The sequence below is a fragment of the Saccopteryx leptura genome, chromosome 1 (genome assembly GCF_036850995.1).
Source record: "Saccopteryx leptura isolate mSacLep1 chromosome 1, mSacLep1_pri_phased_curated, whole genome shotgun sequence".
NCBI classification, from domain to species: domain Eukaryota; kingdom Metazoa; phylum Chordata; class Mammalia; order Chiroptera; family Emballonuridae; genus Saccopteryx; species Saccopteryx leptura.
In genome coordinates, this window is record NC_089503.1 from 170,481,748 (window position 1) to 170,509,368 (window position 27,621).

The following is a 27,621-nucleotide window of genomic DNA, read 5'->3' on the forward strand; positions in this document are numbered from 1 at the left end:
CAATAACCACAAGTCACTTTCTTTGCAAAATCAGAATCATGTCGGCCTGTCAGAATTCACAATTTCTACGTTATATAAAAAATTCCCTAGACAGATGCCTGAGGCCGCTTTCCCTTTCGACTGGTCTGTATTTATCCTCCGTGGCCACCACCTGACCTCTAAATTTTACTACACTTTCCTTCCCATGGTGTGGGCTAACATCTGAATATATTTAAAAACCTTTTTGGATTTATTGATTTTTAGAGAGAAAAGAAAGGAGGTGAGAGAGAGAGAGAGAAAGACATATAGAACTTAAACCTATTCCTGTATGTGCCCTGACCAGGGATTGAACTGTCAATCTCTGTCCTTTGGGATGATACTCTAACCAACTATCTAGCCAGGGGAGCATCTGCATTTTTTTTATCAAACTTCTTCATTACTAATCTTGGAAATTGAACATGTCAGTGAGAGCCAGAACAAGCCAACTAAGCTGCTCTTGGATTCCTGACTGAGTCTCGGACATTAAACAAACAAAACAAAACAGTTGTTGCCCTGGCCGGTTGGCTCAGTGGTAGAGCGTCGGCCTAGCGTGCGGAGGACCCGGGTTCGATTCCCGGCCAGGGCACACTGGAGAAGCGCCCATTTGCTTCTCCACCCCTCCGCCGCGCTTTCCTCTCTGTCTCTCTCTTCCCCTCCCGCAGCCAAGGCTCCATTGGAGCAAAGATGGCCCGGGCGCTGGGGATGGCTCTGTGGCCTCTGCCTCAGGCGCTAGAGTGGCTCTGGTTGCAATATGGCGACGCCCAGGATGGGCAGAGCATCGCCCCCTGGTGGGCAGAGCGTCGCCCCTGGTGGGCGTGCCGGGTGGATCCCCGTCGGGCGCATGCGGGAGTCTGTCTGACTGTCTCTCCCAGTTTCCAGCTTCAGAAAAATGAAAAAAAAAAACAAAAAAAAAACAAAAAAAAAAATGAAAAAAAACAAAAAACAAAAAACAAAAAACAAACAAAAAAAACAAAACAGTTGTTGTTTCCAGCCATCACTGTTGTCAGGTAACTTGTTATGCAGCATATTACATACTAACAGCTACTCACAGGATTTGTGTTTGTGTTTTGATTTGTTTTCTAATCTTTAAGTAACTTAAGGATAGAAGCCATATCTTACTCATTTTTTAGATTTAGCAGAGTGCCTCAGGGCCTAGGAAATCCAATAACCATTTTCTGAATGAATGATCACCTCCTTCCTGTGTTTATCATTAAAGTAAATTCAATGACAATTACACTCACGGACTTCTGGCTTAACTAAGGATTCTTTTTTTTATATAGTGTGGTTTAAACTCAGAATATAGAAGAGGGAAAAAATCAGAAATGAGATCACCTTTCAAAAGCTCCATTTTTTAAGTGCTCCCACCATTAAGAGTTCAATATAAATTTACAATGAGGCTCAGTGAGCAATTCAGGAAGCCTTGGCCTCCTGCCTTATAAGCATTCATGATTACAAATTAAAACTTGGCCTCAGCAGCTAAGACAGGACAGCATGATGGGAAAGTCTAAGGGTTGACGTAAGTGTAAAATGAAGAGACTTCTCTAGGTCTTGGGTTTTCAGGGACGGTAGGATGATACTCAATGAGACCGAGGGGGAACATTCCTCAAGGTGAGTATTCCTTGGTCACCTGACAGCATGGAGAGAGGGTCATGCACCTTCCCATCTCGTGTAGGTGGGAACTCTACTCTGCAGACGTCTGCTCTCATGGAGAATTCACGGTCTATCCATTGCTCTAGATCCACCAAGCCACCTAATTCCAATACATTTCTACTGAGCAAACACCAGTTACAGAAACAGGTAAGATAATCCCATTACCATGTCAAGAAATGAAGATGCAACCCTTTGGAAACTTCTTAGGAGGTGGGCTTGTTTGAGTTGACACTTATTAATAGGGCAACAATTACCATATATATATGTATTTGTTTCTCTACTGACTAAGCCCCTGTACTAGATAGTGATCTCCCTGGGAGAGAGGTATCAGGTATCACTCCAGAGAGAACTAAAAGGGGTCAGTGAGTAGGAGGAAGGAGAGCAAAGTCTTTGCCCAGCACGGATAAAGTTTTACCAAAGGCAAGTTCAAGTGCCATGAATAGAAAGGACAGCATTTTACTGGGACACAACTTCTCCGGCTGGCAGAGACTGTGACCCTGGGTCCTCTCCTGACTATCCCTTCTCCTGGGAAAGAAAGGACTCAGGAAACGCTGGCCTGCCCTCCACCCTCCACCTGCTAATGAGAGACCGGACCACAGTTCAAGAAGCCAAGAGCCAGGCTCATCATTTTGTCACTGAAGAAATAAAAAAGTCACTAAAATATTAAAACAGAAAAGAACTGGACAGTGTGGTACAAGGCAGGGCCTCAGGTCCAGTTAATTTCCATTTGAGAAAACAAGCTTTGGTTCTTGCTCCACTTGACAAAGACTGCTCACTCGCAAAAGCAGGAGGGCTGCCCGTAAGGCATGAAATCAGGCACTCTTAAGTGCCCTTAAATCATCAGACTCGGAAAATAAATTGACAGCTCTGTTCCTTAATTACATTGGCTTTTTCCTTAAAATGGACAATCAGACTATGTCATATGTTCAGTTTGAACACATATTTAAAAAAAACACAAATCCATGTATAAGAAAACTGAGGTGATGTTTCCAATTTTAAGAAGGGAAAGACTTTTCTGTCTTCTTTGTCTCAGAAATTCAGTAAAACAGCAAGAAGAATGCACCTTCTCTATCTTTGATCAAAATAGGAGATGTGCTTTTCCCTGACACACTTAACACGAAGCCGGAAAGCTGAGCACAAAGTAGGAGTTGTTCAAGAGATGTGTGTGTGGGGGGGTGAGCAATAACGTGGGCCAATGGAATGTCAACGGGAAGCAGGTTCTTCACTCTGAAAGCTCCGGAATCAGGGGCCTGGAGTATCAGGTACTGGTGCGAGGTAGGGCGGAGGTGAGGCTAAAAACAGATGGAGTTGGCTGGAATCTGCCCCACCCTGCAGCATCTGTCCACTCCCTATGAGGCGCAGCAATCACTCCTCCTCCTCACCTTGCCTAGGAGAACTTGACCTCTAGGAATTCTGACTTGGGAATGTCAGGGGCAGTGGAGTGGGGGGAAGCAGAGGGCGCCTCAGAACACCCCGCTGAAAATGAGGACATCACAAGAAAGCCAGCACCCCTCACACCCTTTCCCACTGGGCTCCCATATGCCTCCAGGCACTTCTCTGTCTCCAAAGCAGGACACCGAAAAATTGCTTGGAAGAAATAGAAGGTTCTAGATAAAAGACTTATAGATACCAATATTTTGGGATTAACAACAACAAACTGTCTTGTAAAATCTCCTTAGAATAACACCAACCCACCCACCATCCCTAACTGTACTTCTCATGATCACCTTGTGCGAGTGTTCTCCTCCAAAATATGAATGGATGCACATTTGAGCAATTTCCTCTCCTGTGTTATGGGTAAATACATATCTTTCTCAGTTTTCAAAACAATCCCTCACTGGCTGCTATTGTCTTTTCTAGCTCTAATCCAATCCCCTTCCTCTTTCCCCCATGGGACCCCCTCTTCCTCAGCTCCCTCTTCCCACAAATCCCGACCTCTGGTGGTACCACCAGCCTCTCCACACTTCCTGACTCAGAGCCAGTGACTTCTTGGCTGACTCCCGCTGTTTTGAAACTACCAACTCTTTCCCAGTCTTCCTGTTTCAAAACCTCAGTATCACTTTTAAAAAAAAACAAAAACTTAAGAAATAATTTTAGAATAATTTTAAATTTGTAGAAAAGTGGTGAAGACAGTACAGGAAAATTCCCATCCATCTATTCTACCCAATATCTCTTCCTGTTACCATTTTACGTTAGTAGGATCTATTTTGTCACAGCTAATGAATCAATATTGATACATGATTGTTAGCTAAACGCCATCATTTATTCAGATTCTCTTAATTCTAACGTAGTCATTTCTTTTCTGTTCCAGGACCCCACCTAGGATACCACACTCCATTTGGGGGTCATGACTCCTTAGGCTCACCTTGGCTGTAACAGTCCCTCACACTTGCCTTGTTTTTGATGACCTTGAAGAGGACTGGTCAAGTATTTATATTATATGGAATTCCCTGTATGAGATTTGCTTATGTTTTTCTCATTACTAAACCGGGCTTCTGGGTTCTGGGTTCTGGGGTGTAAGACCACAGACTAAGTGCCTTGTTCATAGCATCATATCAAAGGTGCATGCACCCAGCATGACCTATCATTGTTGACATCGGCCTTGATCACCTGGCCGAGGTCGCATTTACTACGTTTCTCTACTGTAGAGTTTTCATCTCCCACCCCTCTTCCTTCCTTCCTATACTGTTGGGTAGATAGTCTCTATGCAGAGCCCACACTTAAGAAGTGAGGAGCTATGATCCTCCTTCTCCAGGGAAGATGACACAGATTATTTGAGATTCTTTTTTTTTTTTTTTTTTTTTTTTTGCATTTTTCTGAAGCTGGAAACAGGGAGAGACAGTCAGACAGACTCCCGCATGCGCCCGACTGGGATCCACCCGGTACGCCCACCAGGGGCGATGCTCTGCCCATCCTGGGCGTCGCCATGTTGCGACCAGAGCCACTCTAGCGCCTGAGGCAGAGGCCACAGAGCCATCCCCAGCGCCCGGGCCATCTTTGCTCCAATGGAGCCTTGGCTGCGGGAGGGGAAGAGAGAGAGACAGAGAGGAAGGCGAGGCGGAGGGGTGGAGAAGCAAATGGGCGCTTCTCTTGTGTGCCCTGGCTGGGAATCAAACCCGGGTCCTCCGCACGCTAGGCCAACGCTCTACCGCTGAGCCAACCAGCCAGGGCTATTTGAGATTCTTTTCAGCATCACTCTCGGCTCCTCATATGCCCCTGCTCCCCATTTCCTCCATCTCCCCACAGGTAAGCAGCACAGTGGGGTCCAAGTCAATACTACAACTCCAAGCTCTGCTCTTTGATTGAAATGAGAGCGACTGAATGATTTCTGGTACCTTAGGGCTTTCTTTCCTCCTGCCTTCCCCTTTTCAACAAATACTGCTTGTCTGCTGTACCCTAGGCACTAGCAGCTTTAGGAACACAATGGTAGGTCAAGCAGATATAGTCCCTGTGAACTCAAAGGCTTGTAACAACAGCATCCAATTTAGCTGGGGAGTCAGGGAAGGCTTCCCGAGGTAGTGACTTTTGAGTAAAGACCTGAATGGTGGCCAGAAGTGTAAGTCCATACAAAAGAGAGAAAAGAAAGAAGAGAGCATTCTAGGTTAAAGGATGGCATGTGCAGACCCTGAGGTGTGAGGTAGTAAGCAGAAAGAGCTGCAGCACCACAAGCAAGGAGGCCTCGGGCCAGCCAGGAAGGGCTGCATCCTCTGAGTCCCCTGAGCTACGTGTGGCCACTCACAGTGTCATGGAACAGATTGGGGTTTTAAATAGACTGCTGAATCTTCCAAAGGTAGAATTGATCTCGAGCATTAATACTGGACACCAGATGACCAGTCAGGAGGCCTCGCAGCCGTCCAGATAAGATGTGAGGGTAGCTTGGCTTCAGGCAGAGGCAGTGGGGACAGAGGATAAAGAACAGATGAAAGAAATGAACACAAACAGGTGATCTTGGGTGAGTGGCCTAACTTCTCTGTACCTCAGTTTCTTCATCTGTAAAAAGGAGATAAGCATATACTGACCACATGGAGCTGTGAGGTTACTGAGTTATGATATGCAAAGCATTTAAAGAAATGCCATCGTGACAGGATGGGACATAGAGAGATAGACTCCTGCATGCACCCCAACTGGGATCCAGCTGGCAATCCCATCTGGGGCATTCAAATTGACCAAACTGTCTTTAGCGCCCAGGGTTGATGCTCGGACCAACCAAGCTATTCTCAGAGCCTGGGGCTGACATTTGAACCAATTGAGCCACTAGCTGTGGTAGGGGAAGAGGGAGAGAGGCATATGGTAGCTTCTCCTGTGTGTGCTGACTGGGAATTGAACAAGGATGTCCATACAGCAGGCCAATGCTCTACCACTGAGCCAACCGGCCAGGGCTAAAAAATGGGTATTAATATCAGTTCTATGATTGGAAATAAGTATCAAAATCAGTCACGCTGTCAATCCTTTCAGACACAAAATGAAAAAGCTTGGCTATATCATTTCCAAGACCCTCACCAGGCCTGAATGGATCATATTCTACACCATGATTCTTTGCTTGTCTGGTAGGGCCAGAAGTTCTTCCGCACGCTGTCCTCAAGAACTTCCTCAATAAATGCTACTATGTCGGATTTAACCTCTACCATTGCAATCGTCATCATCAGACCCTTTTCAAAAAATATTGACTGTGGATGAAAACCTGTTTTATGTGAAAAAGAGGAAGGAATGAAGAAGTACAAATTGGCAGTTAAAAAATTGTCATGGGGATGTAAAATTCAGTATAGGGGAGATAGTTAATAATATTATCATAACTACGTGTGATACTAGGTGTGTGCTGGAACTATCAGGGGAACACTTTGTAAAGTACATGCTTATCTAACCACTATGTACACCTGAAACTAATACAAAATAAGAAGACTGTAAGCTGCCATTGAAAAATAGGATTTTTTTTTTGAAAAAAGAAGTGCATTCCTAAGGAGTTCTGATGAATATAAAACTGATGTTTCATTTGTAAACGTGTCTCATCAGAACCAGCAGGATTTGGACCAGCACCTCTATGCCTTGCACAGAGACGCCCCTCTTGGTTTTCTGCCGCTGCAGTAGGGGAGGAGAAAGTGCTTCAGGATAGACTCCACCCCAGCAGGCATGGACTGGCCAGTGGCGCCGCCCATGCCAGCAGAAACACACTTACTCAGGTGATGCGCTGACTCAGGATCAAAGGGAGCTGCTCACCATTGACTCAGCCAGGATTCCAAGGCACTCACAGTGGGTCTGGTGCTACGCTGGGGTTTATGGGCGGTACTGCAAAGATGGTCCCGGGTCTACAGGAGCTTACAACTGGCGTAGGGAGGCAGAGGTACAAAGACTGAACATAAGATTGTTCAAAATTAGGAGTGATTTCTCCATGCAGACTGCAGATGGACAGGATTTCAAGGACAGGGAATGAGGGATATGTAGTGACAAAAAGAGCCAAGAACATTGGGATATATTACCATAATCAAGTTCTTACACCAACAAAAAGCTTGTAAACTCTCAACCAACAGGACAAAACGTGGCCTCTGCCCATCTTGGGCAGAGCTTATTTCCTCAATACAAACACAGCCTAGAAGAAGCGACCCAGAAACATGCCAGACCCTTCTACCAACCTGGGTGAAGTTACCCGCAATGTGAACCGCAGATTTTGTCCGTAATTTGGCATTTCAATTTACGGAACGCTGAAACTGCGCAATGTTCTCCAAAAAGGGGTGCCTGCCCAGACCCACATCCATTTATAAGTAAAAAAAAAAAAATGCTACCCTGTGGAGGGGAGCAGAGGGGGAATCTCAGCATCTCAAATAAAATCGCAGTAAACCAAGAAAGGAAACAGAAGTGCTTGAAGGTGAGAAAAAAATAAAATAGACCTCCCCCCCCAAAAAAAAAAAGGAACCAGTTGTAAATGAGCTAACATGGCAGGTAAGTGGGAACTAATAAAACTGAGGATTCTCCTGAAAACTTAACACCTCTCCACAAAGCTGTCTGCCCAGTCAGGAAAGCATTAGCATCCTGTCACCAAAGCCCCAACACATCAAGGATATGAAGTCTGAGAACCTCCCAGAACAACAAAGGACCGCACCCCCAAGCAGCCAGGAGCACAGGGGCTTTCTCAACAGCCCCTCCGGGGGTATCTGGGGACAGGAAACATTTGCAAAAGCAGGAAGAACATAGGCTGGAGGGACAAGGAGGTGATCCATGCAGGCGACTGGGAAGTGCGAGCCCAAATTCTCCAACCCACTTTTTTACAAAATGACAATTGATAAACTGGGAGGAGGGGGAGTCTATGTGGTGGGATTGTGAAAAGTCAGAAATGCATCCCCCTAATGAGGGTAAGTCATCATAGATGGCCTTCTGCTTTCAGAAGAAACATCGTTTTCTCAAATTGAAACACGAATGCAGGGGTCTTTAATTACTTTTGGGCCAGAGGCTCCTCTGAGTGCTGACGAAAGCCGGGGACATTCTCCTCAGAAAAGTACACATGCTCACGAAATTTAGCATTCAAGTACCATAGAATTTACAGACTTCTATCTCTGCCCACCATCCAGCCCATCCCTGTCTTGGCTCCCCCTGTCGTGGGGGCCCCTTTATTAAAGGCTTATCAACTCCTGAATTTATAAACCCATGTGCTAAAGAAACACCAGGTTAAGATCTCAGATCAAGAGGTGTAATTTGTTATCAAATAGAACAGGAACTACAGTAAGCCTCCCATTTTATTTATTAGGTTGTATACATTGGCATCCACTTAATTTCACACCAATTCTTGATACTTGGAAGCTCATCCCTACCTCAGAAGCAACCTGGCCTATTTATGTTTCTGTTTTGTCCCTTTGCATGCAGTTGAGGCACACCATCACTAAAAGATAATGTGCAGACAGAAAGCGGAGAGAATTTTATTTTCTAATGGTGAGACAAAATGAGTTCGTTTTCCTCTTGGCAACTCTGGTCATTGGTATGGTTGCTTATTCAGTCAACAAACACTGCATATCAACTCAACATTATAATGGTGGGAGGTAGCAGGTTTGAAAAAGAGGAAGTTCTTCCCCTTGGAAGATCTGACTGTATGGTGCAGTGATGGGAGAAGTGGCAGAATAGGTGTGTCACAAGGTCCTGTGAGGACACTGGGACACCACAGAGGACAGGTTCTCTCTGCTTGAGGAAGTGGAGAAATTGAGCCACACGGTGGCTGGTGAGATTTCCCCAGGAAGCAGAAAAGTCACTTGGGTCACAAAAGCACTAGCAGTGTACATCCTCTCAGGGGAAGGGGCAGGGGAAGTGTGCTTGGAGCACACCGGGTATTACAACAAGAAAGTCACAAAAGGAAGAATGAACTGAATGCTCACTTTGTGCCCCAAAATGCCAAAAGCTACTTGAAGGTCTCAAATAAAAAGGAGTTGGAAAGCGAGTAGAAATCATGAGAAAAATTAAAAAACAAAATGAAACAAACCCCTATATTCCAGACCAGCTACATAATTTGTGGGGCCCATGGCAAAATGAAAATGTTGTTAGAAACAACTTCAGAATTTCAAGATGGTGACAGCCAAGCATTAAACCCTTCTAAGCACTGGGCCCTGTGTGTGATTACCCAGGTCACATGGCCATGAATCTGGCCCTGATTACATTAGGGAACAATGTCAGATGTCTCATCTATTTTTATAACCACAGATACATAGCCCACATTTCTCAAAATGGCGCCCATGAAGCCCTTACTATGTCATAGCCCCTGACTGGGAGCTTTATTTAATTTTTTCATCAACTCTACAGAGTAGATGTTACCATCCTCCACTTATAGATTATAAAACCAACATAAGAGAGGTTAACTAATCTACACTAACGGGCAGCCTGATCTTGTACACTGGAAGATATTCCAATGGCTCTGCAGCAGGCCATAAATCAGCAAATGTTCAACAGTGACGAGCACATGGGTGTTCTAATTTCTTTGCTATGGGTTCATCTTTGATGGAGCCATAGAAGTCGTCATTCCAGGAAGTCAACCAGACTGTGCTTCAGGAGTGAATGAATGACTAGAGCATGAAGGACCACCACTCACCATTCCAGTCACACCACCCAGGGAGTCCCAGGACATCCACCTCTAGGAAGAAGCAAAGTGCCAGCAACGCCCAGAATTGTCCCTTTTCAATACAGACATAGCTATAAGGAAAAGAATTATATAATGTCCCATGAGAAACACTGCATTACATGGCACACACATGCTATATGCGGACAGGATTTATTTTAAAAGAAACTGTTTGATTTTCAGAACCCAAAATCATTTCTGATGTCTCCCTCCAAGTTTCTGGAAACAAAGGCTCGCTAGAGTATTCAAGCTCCTCAGCATGCCCCCTCCCCCAATACCCCCATCAACATTGCTGAATAATCTACTGCAATCAGTGAAATTCACTTTTTTCACCAGGAATCAGAGTAAGAACTGGCATGACCATAACATTAATTCAACAGTGAGAACCAAAGAATCTAAATATTGACTAATTGTTCTTAGATTTTTATACACTTTTATTTTTAGCCTATTTGAACAGAACATCCTTGTTATAGTTTGGTGATGGCGGTAGTGGTGGTGGTAGGGGGGTTGGTGGTAAGTTCAGGGTCTTCTGTCTTAGCTGCCCTCATACAAACCCCGGACATGCTGTGATTAATATAGCTCTACCAGCCATGCCTATTTAAAAACTATTCCTATGTGGATGGCAAAGGGGCCACATAGTAAACCTATCAAGCTCAGGGGAGGTCTGCATTGTGGCCTTGCAAACTCAGAGACCTAAATTAACCACCTAGGATGATCTGACATTAAAACTTTCTAACTAACAGCAAGTCATAGAGGGTAGTCATGTCCCAGGCTGGTATTCTCCCTGACAAAGGTCCATCTTTGCCTCAAATGAGTCTGCCTACTGTCATTTTGCATCTACAATAATGTACCTTTGGAATGTCAGGGTAATTTCCTATTATTTTTCCAGACCCCTCAGTGCACCAGGGCAGATACTACACAACCCCTCATTGTTATTACCAGGTTAATTATTAACTGTTGACAATTCTATACCCACCAATGTGAGAGAAGTATCTATCTACTCAGTTTGCTCCTTACCAAGCCCAGAGATGTCCTCGGTTTGCTCTCTCCGCCTCCCTAATCCAGCACCAGTGGATTTCACGTAACCCCTGTAAGCCTCTGCCTCTGATCATCAAGTATAAAATAAGATGTGAAACTGCCATTCTCTGGGGCATTTTCTCAATCCACTGAGATTTTGCTTTTTGGCAACAGTTGTTAATTTGGCCCAAATAAACTCAGAAAAAATCTTATAGGTTTAAGCGTTGACAGCTACTTTATATCTTTTTTTATCTTCCCCCCCCCCCACATTCTCCCTGACTTTCTTGGACCCTGATCTTCCTCCTCAGCAGAAATGACCTACTGTTGGAGTTTTATTCCCCACTCTCAAGCCATGGACTTGGTTCCATGCTGCTTTGTTTTGGGGAGCTTTTGTTAAGTTGGTGATGGGTTTATTAGAATTAAGCAGGGAACTGACCCCAAAGCCCTACACAGGTGACTCACCCCCAGGTCACTCCCTTCCTACCACCACCCCCATTCCAAATCCACAGCTGGAAGGCGGGAAGAAAGAAGAACATTCGGCCAACCTGATGATCCACCCACCCACACCCAGCAAAGCAGGGCCTTCCTTATGCTGATGGTACCCAGGAAAGGGAAGCTGGATTTTCAAAATGACAATCTCCTTCATTAATTTATTTTTTAGCCAGCGCTTCTCAACCCTGGTTAGCAATGCCTTGTCAATATCCCATTCAGGTGTCACATGGAAAAACCTACCAACCCCGGGCCAGCAGCCAAGCTGACCGGTGACTGACACTTAACTGAGCAAAGGTTTGCTCTGTGCCAAGTGGGGCTTCGCTGCACAAAAACCAGTAGCAACGCGAGGGTGCGGGCTACTGTCCTAACAAAGCAGCTTCCACCTGGCTTGCTTGGGCTCCTGCAACCAGCCCTTAAACTGAACGCAAAGGGCCTGTGATCTGGGTCCTTTGCCCCACCCACCCTCACCGTTTCTTTTCGGAGTAAACCCTGGTATTTTCCAGGGGAAAACAACCCACCAGCACACTTACATCACAAATCCTTGCACCCTTTTTAAAAGGGCTGTTGAAGATTTATTAACTGGTAGGAGCAATCAGTTCATGGCCCTACCACAAAACTCTTTTATTTTTAAAATGACTGAATTAAACCTGTTGCCCAAATCTGTGCTCTGAAATTCCTGCTGGAGGATCATGCCTTTGAGGGAGTGACTTAAAAATAAATAAATGAAAAGAATTTGAAACGCTCTCCCTGGGTACAAATGCCCACACACATACCCCTCCTCTTCCCTACCCAAGACACCATTATATACAGAAGCAAACCACTCTTGTTTCAATGTTTCAAATTCATTTCCCACGCCAGGTCCAAATCTCACTGCCATTTCTCCCTCTCTCACTGCAGCGAAAGCCCATAAGCATTTACAAATGGATGAACATCGTACTTACAATTTTGGGATGTGTATCGTATGGTAAAAAAATAAAAACTGCTATGTTTATATACTGCTGTCCTTCCTGTTCAAAGACCACACCACTCTTGGGAAAAGCTGAAGAAACTAGTGAGAAAGCAAGTCCTTTCCACCGCACGGGCATGTGAAAACTATTCTCTGAACCGAGCTGCAGTGGCAGTTAGCAGAGTCTGTTGTTGTTTGAGAGTTTGTCTCCTAGGTCAAGTTCAGCCCAAAGCCAACCAGATGGTTTAACATCTAACCTCACTGAAAGCTGGGTGAGAACGCGATTGTAGAATCGAACACCTAGACTCATTTCCCCCACGTCACGTGTGACAATGGAGGAGGCATGAAGAGCCACACAAACAGACAGGCCCCCGATTTGCACATCCGTCGAGGCAGTGATCAGTATTCCGAGGTAGAGCGTGGCTAACTAGACAGCACCGGAGTGGCAGAGACAGGGCGCTGGGTTTTTTAAAGCGCCAGGCACTGGTAACTTGGAAGGGAGTTCTGTTCCATTGCATCAGACTCCGGGTCACCCGATAGCATCCACCTATGTGAGCATCAGGAGTCTGGGCAGGTCACGAGTGGAACGCTCTTCATTGCCAGCTAAACTGACATGGGCTGGTGTCATAAGGATCACTCTGTATGGTTTGGCCAAACCGGTGGTCTCGGGCGCATACAAAAGGTACAGTCTGTCAAACTGAAAGTCGTTTGCCCAGCCGAGGTGTTAGGTTTCCACAGTCACAGTTGGCTAAATCTCTGTGAGTTAAAACACTGTGATTTGTAATTGGAGAAAAATAATTTTTTTTCCTTCGGGTATGTTGTTTTGCTATGGCCCTTTTCCTGCCACATTTTTTTCTTTCTTTCCTTTTGAAAGGCATTTGTGCCCAGAGTAGTATTACACAGGGATGGAAGTAGGGTCTCCCTGTCAGGGACACAGTGTGTGTACCAGGTTTGACACACAGGGAGACAGGGAGACTGTTGTAACTCCTTCAAACCCAGACCTGGTTAGCTGGGAAAGAGATCTTCAGACTCATCCCTACTTTCCTCTGCGGGGCTTGGAACTGGACACTATCATCTAAAGAAAGCCTGTGTATTTAGCCATAATACATCAAACTACTGCTCACACCCAGCTTCCCGCAAAGCTCCCTCCTAACAGCTCTGTTTTCTGCCCACAGTCTGTGCAAGCAAGTGGAACAGTCACACGCACAGCCTGCTAAGGGCACAGCCTTTGTCTTCTCCAAGTTCTTTCTATTTCAGAGGCTAACATGCAGCAATTAGTCTAATTAATGTGAAACAATGAGCTGTGTTACCACTTATCAAATTGATTGTTCCCCTATCAAAACAAAACAGGCTGGCTTTTTGATGTAATTTCAAGAGATGATTTGAAATGTCATGTTGCTGCAAGCCAATTACCTTATGACTAGAGTCACGGTCAACAGAATACATAATTAGTGTGAGTTTGGGAAGGCTGCTTACCACTAGTATGTTAATTAACTGTCTTTTGTCATAAAACAAAACAAAAAAAAGGGTTGCGAGGGAAGGTTCTGAAATAGGTCTTTTTATTTACATTTCTTTGTGCTTATCAATGCGAGGCATGACAATGCAAAAGAATAGGAAAATTTTAATTCCGCTGCTTCAAATTAATACTCAGCTGCAAGGTCAGGAATGACGGGAGGCTGCACTAGCAGTCACCTCACTCGAGTCCTGGCCCAGTGTATTACATTACTCGTGGAGTTAAATTAAGTATCAGGTGAAAACTCAAATGGAAGAAATACTGAGTCGGATGAAACAAATCCCCTACTTTTGAAGCCTCGCGTGCATCTTGCGAGAGCTGGACAGCACCTGGCCACACTGCGAATTATATTCAGGGTGTGTCTTTCCTATTTCACTCTTGAAATGTGAAGAGAATAAGCCCAAATGATGTGATTGCCATTCCCTCGCAATGGTAGAGAATGCCTAATGGGCACCTGTGGGCTTGTAATGGAATCCTGCCTGAGTCCAGGGCCCCAGAACTCATTTGTAGCTGCCCTTCATCCGAGCCTGCCCAGCAATTCCGCAGTCTTGACGAAGGGACAGCTCTCTGTAGTCCTTGAGCGCCAAGGCATGACGGACGCGGCTATAATCAGTGAGTGACAACTCACAGTCGAGAGCAAGGCAGCCTCTGAGTCATGTTTGACATGCATATGTAGTAAACACACTTCTGGTGTGGAAAACAAGTTGGAAGTCCCCCAAATTTTGATACTATTGACCCACTGCCTGATGGCTTTGTTTTTACCTGCAAAGACAAGGGCACCTCTATGGGCCATCCTGTGGTATTCCAGGAGAAATGGGTTGTCATTTTGTAAGCATCCCAAAACTTTTCTTTGGTGATTTCTTGGTACATGGGTAAGTCTTGTACTCATGAGAGTGGTCCATAGGACTCATAGACACAGACAACGCTTTGCTAGTAGAAATATTAAGTTTAGTTTGCAAACTGGATTTTTCATCCAAATTTGCTTTTATTTTCAACATAGTCTATTTCTGACAATGTTCAACATACTTAATACATTCTACCACAATGTTTTTTCTTTGGGGATATGTTTTGCATTTTGGTGATAGAGGGCAAGGAACCTTGGAGTACAGAGATTTGACAGAAAGGAGTCAGGTCTCAGTTGTGCTTGGTGGGAGAATCCATTGAACCTCTGATAAACTCTTCACTTCTCTGCCAATAGAAAAGTTTATTGCAAATTGTGACTAGAATTTTCAAAAGGGGTTTATTGGGAGGGAGATTTAACCCAAGACCCCTGGCTTGTGAAGTAGTAATAACTACCCTTTCTTGAGTGCTTTCCAGGGGCCAGAACTAACTCTGTACAGGCATGGGCTTAGCGTGTGGAGTTGGTACACAAGGGAATACATACACTAATCTCATTGCTAAGCATGGCGTTGTTAGAGTGTTTGGAACATCCCCACTTTGGAATCAAAAAGTCATGAAATCCTGGAATAAATGAAATCTTAGAAATGTATTCACCCAACCTCCCCCCTGCTCAACTTAAAAGTCCTCCTACCCTGGCTCTGACTGAGCAAAATGAGATTCCTTTCAGAGATGAGTCTCTTCAGGGGGATTTAGAGACACATCCAAATATGATACAAAAGTTCTTGGATCCTGGCCAATACGAAAATTTAGAATTTCTGGTGTTTGGGTTCTAGGGTTACTCTAAAGCCAATGTATGGAGCAGGGTCATGCGAGGTGTCAGAGCATCTGGGCTATGGTCACTTAAGAGGATGAGGTGAAGTCCATGTAAAATGTCTACGCTGAAGAACTGTCCCATCTGAACTAGAAACTTAAATGTGTCTGGAGCACAGGTGCTTAAGGAATCTCCATGTAACAATTTGGAGACTGAACTGTCAGGTTTGGTAACAATCATGTGTAATAGCTCACTTGTGACATTACCACAGCTCTGGTCTGAACCCATTCCTCAGCCCCTAACTTCATCACACAGACATCAAGCTTCATTTCACATAATTTTTCAAAAAATTTTTTTTCTAATTTTTTTGAAATGGGAAGGAAAGAAGTTAAAGAAAGAAGAGGCAGAGGAGTTGTTAGGTGGCCAGTGGTCAGCTTATATATGTATCTGTGGACAAGTCTACATATTTATACACCTGAGCAAAATTTATGTATTACCTTACATTCTCACAATAATCCTGAAGGGAGCATACTATTTTTCCTAACCATATCTTTTTTCCTCAATGTTAATGGCAAATCAAGAGTTAGAAAGGATAATTAATTCAACCAAGATCCTCAAACTAAATTTGACTCCAAAATCTACTCCTGTTCACTATACAGGCTGTTTGGTGTTTTTAGTGTTGTTTCTAAATTTTAATGTACTATTCAAACTGAAGAAGGGCTCACCTGCTTTGTGCTAGTAAAAGAGAAGAAGAAGAAGAAAGAAAAAGACCTCTGTTCATCATTAAAAGCAGATCCCAGTGACTTGGGGGCTATAATGAGCAGCGGCTACAAAGCAGTGTGATGACTTACATTTCTAACACCTGAACTCTCGCGGATTGGGGACTACAGGAGACCTGTGCTGCAGCCACATTTCTGTGCTGAATCCAAAACATCTGCCCTTGATATGTCAGAGAACTGCACAGCAAATTACTGTGTTCAGAAAACAGGGCACTTTCTTCTCACCTTAAACACGAAAATTCCTCAGAAATGTTTTCTTCGGGCGCTCAGCAAACCTGAACACCTCCTGCACACCAGAAGGGCTAAAGCAGAAACAGGGTCTTTGTCAACAGATCTAACAAGGTGTTGAGCGCCGGGGCCTGAGGGACTGTCAAGCCCCTCTCACTGCAAGGTAGACGAGTGCCCTCGGGAGCCAGGGACACATGGTGGGAGCAGTCCCCGCAGACACATTGTGGAAATGTCAGTCAGGCTCGCAGTTGGCCTCCACCACCTCTCACAGAGCTAAACATCTCTTTATGTCAGGACAGATTGGGCAAGCCTCAAATCTTTCTTTCTTCTTCTTCTTCTTCCTCTTTTCTCTCACTTCTATGAGATGAGCATGGGGAAACAAGGGAGGGAGGGATAGAGGAATGGAGAGGGACAGCTCAGTTCACGTGAAATCCCTGTGACACAGCTACGTGCCTGGGAACTGTTCTTGGGAAGTCGGGGATCTTTAGGAGAGCAGTGGCAGAGACCGCAGCAGCCGTGGGCCCAGGTCACAGTTTTCCCCGTGTATATCATCAGGACTCACACTCCTTCCCCAAGCTGCCACCCTGCCCCCCGCCCCCGACTCCCAGACAGGCATGGGTGCTCTTGTGCAAACGGCAGAGGGTGCCTGACTTTCCATCTCATGCTATTTCTATTGCTTTTGGCTCCTGGCCACAACCTGAAGGTCTGTGTTCAGAGTGTGGATGTTACAGAGCCATCCTGACATGACTTGATGGAGGTAATTCTTCTATATGGGAAGTTTCAAAGAAAATGGGAAAAGTCTGAAAAGGGCCCAGCTGGGCAGAAGGGAACATGGTGCATGAGGGGGAGACACAACCTTTGGGAGAAGCCAGTGGGAGCCTCAGAATGCAGTTCATAAAGGGACAGAATGGCATTAAGAATACGTGGATCAGCGCCAAGGGTTTCTATCAAGTATATGTGATGCATGGTCTACCTCACATATAACATATATAATATATGCATGTACATGTAATATGTAATGTATATGATATATGTGCATGTATACACTCACAGACTTTTGTTCAAGAATTAACCCAAAAAGCAATACTTGGGAACAAACCATTAGCAGGTGCACAGAGAAACAAAAATGGAACCTGCCTTCCTGCACTGGTCAAAACTGACGAGCCTGTTTTGAGAGGCAAAACAAGTCTTCAAAACCACAGACAGTTAAAATATTTGATTATTGAATATATGAGCCCACACACATAGAATCTGAATTCTACAAAGATTTCTTTTTTTATTCAAAGGGAGACCACGGTGGCGCCGGAGGAAGTGTTTGGTATGGGAGAAGATTGAATCTATCAAGTAAAATGAGATAATATAAATATTTCATTTAGGCATTATCATCGTTTTTTATGATGATGAGAAGACATTATTATCATATTTTTTTTTATTCCAACTCATAAAAAACGGTCCATCTTCCCCATTTGTAATGGGCTACAGCACACTAATCTGAGTTTGGCATGAAGCTCATACGAACCACTCAATATTTTCAATATAAATGTAATGACTTCTGATTTTAGGGAAAAATAACAATGCTCAAAAGAAAACATTGCTAGTTAACTCGAACCTCTCCTATTGGTCATTTATGTAAGCAGGCGCACCGGCAAGTAAATAAATAAATAAAAATATAAACTTTCTGCATATTCATCATGAAGAAGACGGCTGATAATCAGCAGGAGAGACAGCAAATTTCTTCTTGAGGATTAGGCTCCAATTGGTTGAATTTCAACACCAACCCGGCACTTTTACTATTAAGTCAGCAGAAGTAAGTTCTTACATACCATGCCACTTACGACCGGAGAACATCAGGCCAAGGGAAAAAGAACACGCTGGAATAAATTGTGCATTATTTCTGGCATTAGTTAAAGGAACAGAGCATTATAAGAAAAAAAAATACAGCCCCATTGATTTTTACAGGTGTTTAATACAGATAAGCTGAAAAAAAAAGGGTTTCCATTTTAAGCCCCGTGATGGCTAAAGATGCATTCAAATATGTTCAAAAGCAATCTAAAAGTCTTCTAAAATGGTGTTTAAGCTATTCAAGCAAAACGTAAATAGTTTTTGTCGTCGTTCTGAGGAATGTAGAACAAAGCTAGAGTCCGAGGAGCTGACTCCGGTGACCTGCTGGCCATGGGACAATCGGGGGGTGGGGAGTGTCAATAAAACAGAGGCAATACTGTGTATCCACCACAGGATCACAGGTGATTTAGAGCAAACAGTAGCAGACAGTCCTTGGAAAGGTAGGAGGCATCATTACCCTGCAATTCTCTAGGTCCCCCTCTCACGAGAAGATCCTGAATGAAACAATCAAGTTGTGAGACAGAACGGTGTTTGAGTTATGACGGAAATTAAATCCATATTTTTTTTTACCTTGTTTGTTTTTAACACACTACTTTTAAGTCCATGTGGAAAGAATAGGAAAAAAACCTTTTCTTTTTTGCTTTTATCTGATGACACTAAGTGGATACCTTTACGTGCTTTGCGAAAATCAAATGACAGGGAAGAAGTTTATCTTTCCATAGTTACTGAATAGATAAATGTCCTATTTCACCTATTTTGGGGGGCTATCGGCCTTTAATTTCTGCAGAGATATTTGTTTACACAATAAATTGCATAATAAACAAAGCAAAACTAACAGCAATCTTTTTTTAAAATTTTTTCCAATGATTGAGAGAGGAGGAGGAAAAAAAAGAGAGAGAAAGAGAGAGAGAGAGAGAGAGAGAGAAGCATCAACTCATTGTTCCACTTCATTGTTCCACTTAGTGTGCATTCACTGATTGCTTCTCATGTGTGCCTTGACTAGGAACTGAACCAGCAACCTTGGTGCACCAGGATGACGCTCTATCTACTGAGCTACTCAGCCGGTGCCAACAATCATTTCTGACCACATAGCCACAGCATTTATAAATGTTGTAAGACAATGAGAGATATTCTTGCTTTGTGTACTCTTCCCTATGTATTATGACTTGTCTTTTTCTCATTAGCAGTCAGTCTTTCTCAGAAACACACTTTGATAACTCTGGCTCTAATATAAGTCTAATTTCTATAGAGCTTGCATCCCTTGTACATATTTTTTTCAAATCTATCCCTTCCTCTTCCTTAATTTGGCCTGACATCATCCTCTCCTTCCCTTTTCAATTATGATCATATCCTAAGTGATAAAAGTCCCCCTGGTCAATGGACCCATAAGCATAAATTTAGTCTCTCTTCTCTGTACCATATAACAATGAGGACAGAAGTGACAAAAATGTGGGTGGAAGGAGTTCAAGAGACAAGAATATTCCTTTCGTAACAAATACAAAAATAACTCAAACATCACGTTAACCAGGACAAAAGAACTCTCTACAGCTGAACTGTTTAGCACAAGTCCTATGGAATCTGAGCTCAAGGGGTAGCCAGAGTTCAATTGGAGAGGTTAATTGTCACAGTGCCCAGTCACTAACAGATCCCGTGAGCAGGGCTGGCTGAGTCATGCTCTGGAGACGCCCAAGTGGCAAGCCCACAGCTCAGATGCTGCTGTCTGTTAAACACATGATATGAGCACCTAGAGGAGTAATCTTGCCCGGCCTCGTTAGTGATACTCCTGGACGCTAACCAGCTGAGCTGAGACTGTCTGTGTCTCAGAGTTTCCACATGTAAAATGTCATGGGACTCACTTTCTGTCGTCGGTGAGATGGGGATGTGTAAAGGCTGCCTTCATAATATCAAGCACTTAGTGGTACTCTGGACTTTCCTTATACTTGTCATATTCTGGACTCTAGTTAAAATGGGTTCAGGGACTATGACTCACAAAATATCAGAGTTTATATTATTTAGAGTTATACCAGCAGATAGCTTTTCATTCTACAGAGGTGGGGGTGAGTGGGTAACAGGAACACGAGCAATGAACCCAGAAAATCAAGGTCTGAATCTTTGCTTGACCAACATTGACATGCATTAAATTGTCCATAAATGCTTAAGCATGCTTCATCAATAATGGCTGTCATTTTTTTTTCTTTTGTATTTTTCTGAAGTGAGAAGCGTAGAAGTAGAGAGACAGACTCCTGCATGCGCCCGACCAGGATCCACCTGGCATGCCCATCAGGGGGTGATGCTCTGCCTATCTGAGGTATATTGCAATCAGAGCCATTCTAGCACCTGAGGTGGAAGCGATGGAGCCATCCTCAGCACCCGGGCCAACTTTGCTCCAATGGAGCCTTGGCTGCAGGAGGGGAAGAAAGAGATAGAGAGAAAGGAGAGGGGGAAGGGTGGAGAAGCAGATGGGTGCTTCTCCTATGTGCCCTAGCCAGGAACTGAACCCAAGACGTCCACACGACGGGCTGATGCTCTACCACTGAGCCAACTGACCAGGGCGGCTATCATTTTTTATCTGGGCGTGTATTCCCCCAAGTCCTGCTTAGGTGGGGGAAGATCATTCAGTATACACGCTCACTTCTTTGGGCAAGAATTGCCAATCTCGTGAATGTGAGGACTAGTGTCTTGGTGATATTAACTGGTGTTTATTAATGTATTATGAACCTCGGCTGTGGATCTGGTTCTTGATAAGGAGATTAAGCGGACTAATGTGTCATTTGTTTCAGAATGCCCACTTTCCTGCCCGCCGTACCACTGACATCCCAGGAGTGCCTCGGCCCAATTATTATCCATTTTGCATTATGTGCTAACGGTAGTGCTAATGTGCCCAAATGCCTCAGCTGCTTGTGGTGGGAAAACAAACAAACAAAAATGCCCACAAAGCACCCAAAAGCTCCTGTTCAACTCAACACTTTACTGTCATCATTTGGTGAGATGGCACACCTCCCAGACCGCTGGACCGCATTCTAACAATCAAACCGAAATAGCAGCCAGACAGCGCTGTGGCCATGAGCGGCAGACCGGTGCTGTGTAGTACTTATTTTGGGGGGGTTGATGGGGAATTCCATCTGTAGGATAAAATTCACAACCTAGAGGGAGCTGAGTTATTCCATGCCTACACACACAAACTGTTTTGTGTGCTTGTTTGGGAATTGAGTGTCAAAATCATTCAAATAACTGGTGGATGCAACTTCTTCCTTCTCAAACAACAACAACAACAAATGAATAATTGGTTGTTTAGATAACTCCAGATATGCCTTTGCAAACCAATTTCTGAATGTAGACACAAGTCATTATTAATAGAAGCAGCGTAAAGATTCCTCACTGTATAGGCTTTTAAATACACCCTTGTAAATGGCTTCTAAGCCTGCAGTGTAATATTTCTGCTACTTCCTTTGGTCTGTTTCACTTTGAAAATGTGCCTTTTTTGCTTCTCCCAGGAGTTTCTGTATGGCTTCAGGCAAAATACTCTAGCGTACGTTCACAGCTATAAACTGTAAACATTTTTCCACCTTATTCTGTCCAAGGCTCAGAGCCCATCTCAATGTCTGTGGAGAGTTTCACACACACAAGGCTCCACAGACTGATCCAAATTAATCATTTTGTATTTATTTTATTTTTTCACTAAATTTTACTGGGGTGACACTGGTTAACATAATTATACAGGTTTCAGGTGCTCAATTCTACAGCACATCTGCTCACTGTACTGTGTGTTCATCACCCCAAGTCCAGTCTCTTTCCCTCCCCATCTATATCCCCCAGCCCCTCCTCCACCTACCCCCACCCCCAGCAATCACCACACTGTAATAATTATTTTTTTTTAAACTTGCCAATTTCACCAGCAAAGTGAAATGTCCACTTTAAAAGTCTGATCATTTTAGCTGTGGACAGAGATACTGGCCAAAAGCATACTGTATTTTTGTTGTTGTTGTTTTATTTAGTTCAAATGTGATCGGCTTCCAGGATGAGATGCCTCAGGTTAAGTTCATTTCTATAAGGTTATTTCTTACTGTTATTTTCTTAAATCCTCCCCTCACTTTCATATAGAACAGGTACATCAGGAGCTTGATTGGGGATAGGGGTGGGGAAGCATAGAGCAGTGGTTATTATCACAGCATGAGAACCAGAAAATGAGACCCCTATTCTTGGCCACGTGGTCCTAGGTGAGTTCATGACTCACAGCCTCAGTTTCTTTGTTTATAAAAGGAACGCATCACACACCCTATGAACGAGCGTGCCACAGGGACACAGTCAAGGGCCGGCCACATGGCAGGCCCAAGTTCAGCGCTTTAGAAGCCTCATTTAATCTCTGAAGTAGAGACTATAATCCTCCCAGTGTCACAAAGAAGGTCACTGAGGTCCCAGAGATGTTCCACCCCTGGCCCACGGAGGCACAGCTGAGAACTTAATCGCAAAGGCTGAGTGCCAACCCTTAGGGCGGCACTTCTCCCCTCATGATCACAAAGGCATGGCGTGTGCTCGTTGCCCAACCAGGGAACTTGCAGAATGGGGGCCAGGTGTGCCGTCTGCTCTTGGAGCACTGTGCCTACTTATCCCACATCCACATGCACTAGGCCACTCCAGCGTGAGGGAGGACCACCCGGGCTCGGACCTCTCTGGCTGCCCTGCACCTGGTGGCCCGCACATACTGCTGTTGCAACAACGGCCGAGCTGTGTCTGCCAACAGAACCTGAGACCTTTGGCTGCACTGGGCGCAGCTGGTGGAGGGCGGCTCAGATTTCTGATGAGCTGAACACAATAGAACCGCCCTGACGGTCACGCGACGATTTTGCAAAGCATATGCTTGCTGCTAATTTTTCTAGCCTAAGTGTGTGGACTATTTAAAACTTCCCCATCCCATTCCCATTCTTACAGGTCTTTCTAGGTTCAGTGAGGGGACGATGGGGCGTAGACTATTGGGTGTCTCCCCCCACCACTGCACAAGGAACTCACGCACAGAAACCAGCTTCCAGAGGGAACTGTTGACAGCATGCACACCAAATGGCATGCGTACAAAGTGTAAAGGAGCAAGGCTGGGTTCCTCCATGGAAACCTGGTATTGGCAGGAAAAGCCAACTTGAGCTTGATTCACCAGGATGACAATGGAATGCCTCTTTCACTCCTAGGATGCATCTCAGGTCTCAGGGCAAACTTTCCAAAGCAGGAGCAAAGATTTTGAAGTTAGCATCATATCTTTGGGGTGCTGCGGGGAACATGGTTTTACAAAGAGCCCTAGTGCCTGGTCCCCAGAGATGGTGGTCACTGAATACATTCCATAACTGTGAGCTTGGTGAGAGCTGTCAGTAGCTGTAGCCTGTGACTTTGGTTAAGCAGCGAATAGAGAAATAACGTCCTTTGTGATTAAGCTGCAAATAAATGAGCAAGGAACAAGGAATGCTACAGGAAAAGAATCAAAAATTTCAGGAACACTCTAGTAGTTTGAATGGGTCAGAAATAAGATTGCAATTTGTTCACACCTGGCTTTCCCGAAACTCTTGAGAGTGTACAGGCCATTGTTATATCAATATTTGTATATTTTAAAAACTAAACAAGGCTAAGGGAAACCTGGTATCAGCTAAAATTTACCCGTAGGAAGGATAAAAGAGAAATCATGCACATAACTTTTTTATTTTTTTTGGTATTTTTTTTTCTGAAATAAGAAGCCGGGAGGCAGAGAGACAGACTCCCACACGCACCCGACCAGGATCCACCCGACATGCCCGCCAGGGGGTGATGCTCTGCCCATCTGGGGTGTTGCTCCATTATGGCTGGAGCCATTCTAGCACCCAAGGCTGAGGCCATGGAGCCGTCCTCAGCACCCGGGCCAACTTTGCTCCAATGGAGCCTTGACTGCAGAAGAGGAAGAGAGAGACAGAGAATAAGGAAAGGAGGAAGGATGGAGAAGCAGATAGGCACTTCTCCTGTGTGCCCTGACTGGGAATCGAAGCCAGGACTTCCACACACCGGGCTGATGCTCTACCGCTGAGCCAGCTGGCCAGGGCCTCACACACAAAACTTTTAAGATGTTTTTAAAATCTTCTCTCCATGAAGAAGCCGTTCCGAGGAGATAAGCACTGAAGATTTGCTAATAAAGACAGAAGATCTTCCCAAAGAAGTCCCATAAGTAACATAGGGCATATATCAAGGCTCCTTTATCTTATTTATGGTTTAGAAAAAAAACAACTTATTTTTGGTCTTTATATATTCAAATATTCTCTTGACACAATGCTGCTTTCTTTGGTTCAAAAATCAAGACTGGCCCTGGCCGGTTGGCTCAGCGGTAGAGCGTCAGCCTGGCGTGCGGGGGACCCGGGTTCGTTTCCCAGCCAGGGCACATAGGAGAAGCGCCCATTTGCTTCTCCACCCCCCACCCCCTCCTTCCTCTCTGTCTCTCTCTTCCCCTCCCGCAGCCAAGGCTCCATTGGAGCAAAGATGGCCCGGGCGCTGGGGATGGCTCCTTGGCCTCTGCCCCAGGCGCTAGAGTGGCTCTGGTCGCGGCAGAGCGACGCCCCGGAGGGGCAGAGCATCGCCCCCTGGTGGGCAGAGCATCGCCCCTGGTGGGCGTGCCGGGTGGATCCCGGTCAGGCGCATGCGGGAGTCTGTCTGACTGTCTCTCCCCGTTTCCAGCTTCAGAAAAATACAAAAAAAAAAAAAAAAAAAAAAAAATCAAGACTAAAATGTAAAGGATTTTGTAGTGTAGCATCACACAGTGCATACTGTTATTAAAAAAGGCAAACAAACAAACAAAACCCGAGGAGCTTAGTGAGTCGATGTAGAACAGCTTCCTTAAAGAGAGGGAGGAATCTAGGGCAAAACTTGTCCTTGACATGCATCAAACAATGCCTGGAAGTTGTGAAGGACCCTAGGAAATTAACTTGCCTTCCTACAAGTATTGAAAACACAGCGACAAGATGCAAATGAACTACTGAGCTCAATCCTTGGTCTTTAAAATGTATTTCAATAGAGTAGCCGGTATATCCACTGAGTATGAGAAAGAGGTATAGGAACAGCATTCTGAACAATGAATTAAGAATGCCCTGTCCTCAACTTCAACAAGAATAATAAAGGCAGAAAAGATTATGAGGTGAGCCTAGCTCCTGGAATTGTAAAATAGCTTTATAGGTCTTCTAATAACAACTTTTACTCCAACCTTACATAAACAGGCTTAGATGATACAAACATTATGTGGGCTGTGTGGACACCCCCAGGTTTCCTAATCATGTTTAGGGATTACTCGCTAGAACAGAGACATTTCATTCTTATTGGGCCGGGGGATTATGGCGGGGAAACATCTAATATTCCATTTTTTAATTTCATGCATTTTTATTTACCTTTAATGATGCTGTATATATTCATCATCCTGAAATATTAAAACAGTATGAAAAAAGTAATAAATTGGTGGAAAATTTAGGGAACCCGCATGCAACAGCACGCAAATCATACACGATCAAGTGCTTGATACACATTTAAAATTACTGCCTACAACGGCAAAGCCAAATTCCTGGCAGATTTCTGAAGCACAAGTCACAATAAGAAGATCAGCAGAACAGACTGAAATAATAGAATATTCATCCCTCTAATCCATATGCAATTCTTTAGAACTCTTTTTTTTTTTAACAATGCATATGAGGTCTGACTGTATTCAGGATTTAAATAAGTTGTCTCCCTCCTCCCTGCCCTTCTCTAGTTTCATTAAAAAAAATACATGTATATACAGTTATCATTTCTGCACTGCTGCACCAGTGAAGACAAGGTTAGCGTGTTCCCTCACACCTCACATGAAACAATTGCATTTTTCAAACAGCAAAAGTGTTGAAAGGAAATGCAATTTATTCTTCCCACTTAAACCTCCTGGAACAGCTTGTTGGGAAGGAGAGTTGGGGTTGTGCTAGCAGCAGTGTTTCTGTCATTTAATCACCAATTAACGGATCGATGAAATGTTGCTTTTAAATATGGACAAGGAGGAGCTAAAGGTTGGTGGCATTTTCATCTCTGTTTCATTCGCTTCCCTGGCAGACACATGAGACTGTCTACCGGGGAATTCATAAGTACTGTAACAAGGAGTAGAAAAGTCAGGAGGAATGAGCCACCATCCCCTAACTTGGTCTGAGCACTTCTGGGAGAGCACCTGGGAGTGTGGGAACATCGCGTGCCCGGTAGTCAGTCCAGCTGTCAGATGCTTGGTGGCTCCCTCTCTCTCCTCTTGGTCTGTGTCCTGACTGTTCGTGGGAATAGCAAGTGACTTCTAGTGGGTGCGGTGCTTTAAAATGAGCTTCTATTGTTTTATTTGCATAATCTGATTTCTTTTTCCTTTAATGAGCATTTATTGACTTCTAACAAGGAGCAAAACCAATGAAACAGAAACTAGTAAAAATGTTACTTATTCTTTCAAGCCTCCTTGTATCTCTCCTTCTTTAAGAGGGTCTTCTTCTGTTCACCCAAAAGAATCAGTTGCTCCTTCACACTAACACAGCTAGCAGGTTTCTTGTGGCCCAAGTTATATCCTGTCTGGTTGGTCTGGTCCTTTGCCTTATAAACTTGCCTTTTATAGGATTAAGTCCCTTTGGGGCAAAGGCTAGGTTTTCTTGTCCATTACTCTCTCTTCCAGTAGTGGTCCCATCTCTTTCCACATCGGTGGGCAGTTATTAATTTGTTGTTGTGGTAGCTGAATGGATTCAAACTGGTTTTATTCAATGTTTTTATTTCTGTTATGCTGACTGTTTTTTTTTTCAGCTCACTATGTCTATTAGGCAATTCTATTGGTTAGTTACTGTGAATGTTGCTAAACACAAAGACACACATCTTTAAAAAAAATAGAGACGTGCATGTCCTACGGCCTCAAACGCTAACCCTAACAGAAAAGAGAATTTGCAGCTCAGCAGAGCAATGAATACAGTTACAGGATGCAGAGCAGATACACACAAGAAAGTGTTAGAAACAGGAACTCCTGTTATCATCAGGCTGAACAAAAACGTATGGGATGTGAAGCGACTATGTGACCAAGAGGAGAAAGAGGTCTTCCCTCCACTCTGACAACAACAACAACAAAAGGAGGTTCTGTAGAGGAAAAGAAGTCACCATCCTCGAATATAATCAATATGAACACTTAGCCTGGTAGAAAGTTAAATGAGAAGAAAAGCCTCCAGGAAGTTCTTCCATTCCAGATTCCGGCTCTAGCAGTCCTTTGCCAGCCCCACTGTCATTTGCCTGGCAGTAATGTCCCCAATCCTTACAACAGGGGTCCCCAAACTTTTTACACAGGGGGCCAGTTCACTGTCCCTCAGACCGTTGGAGGGCCGGACTATAAAAAAAACTATGAACAAATTCCTATGCACACTACAC

At 44.2% G+C, this 27,621-nt stretch overlaps 1 protein-coding gene across 25 annotated transcripts in view; it reads right to left on the reverse strand.

Annotated features, from left to right (window-relative positions):
* The window catches only part of ESRRG (estrogen related receptor gamma), a 548,848-nt gene that overhangs the window by 267,585 nt on the left and 253,642 nt on the right, over nt 1-27,621 (reverse strand). Inside the window, exon 1 of one of the 25 annotated variants that reach the window (XM_066379956.1) lies at nt 12,470-12,611. The exons of 23 other annotated variants lie outside the window; for them this stretch is intronic. In XM_066379956.1, the coding sequence (XP_066236053.1) occupies nt 12,470-12,522 (53 nt within the window). In that variant the 5' untranslated portion in view covers nt 12,523-12,611. Of the gene's footprint in view, nt 1-12,207; nt 12,430-12,469; nt 12,612-27,621 lie in introns of those variants that run through there. One more of the 25 variants, XM_066380101.1, reaches the window with a different exon arrangement.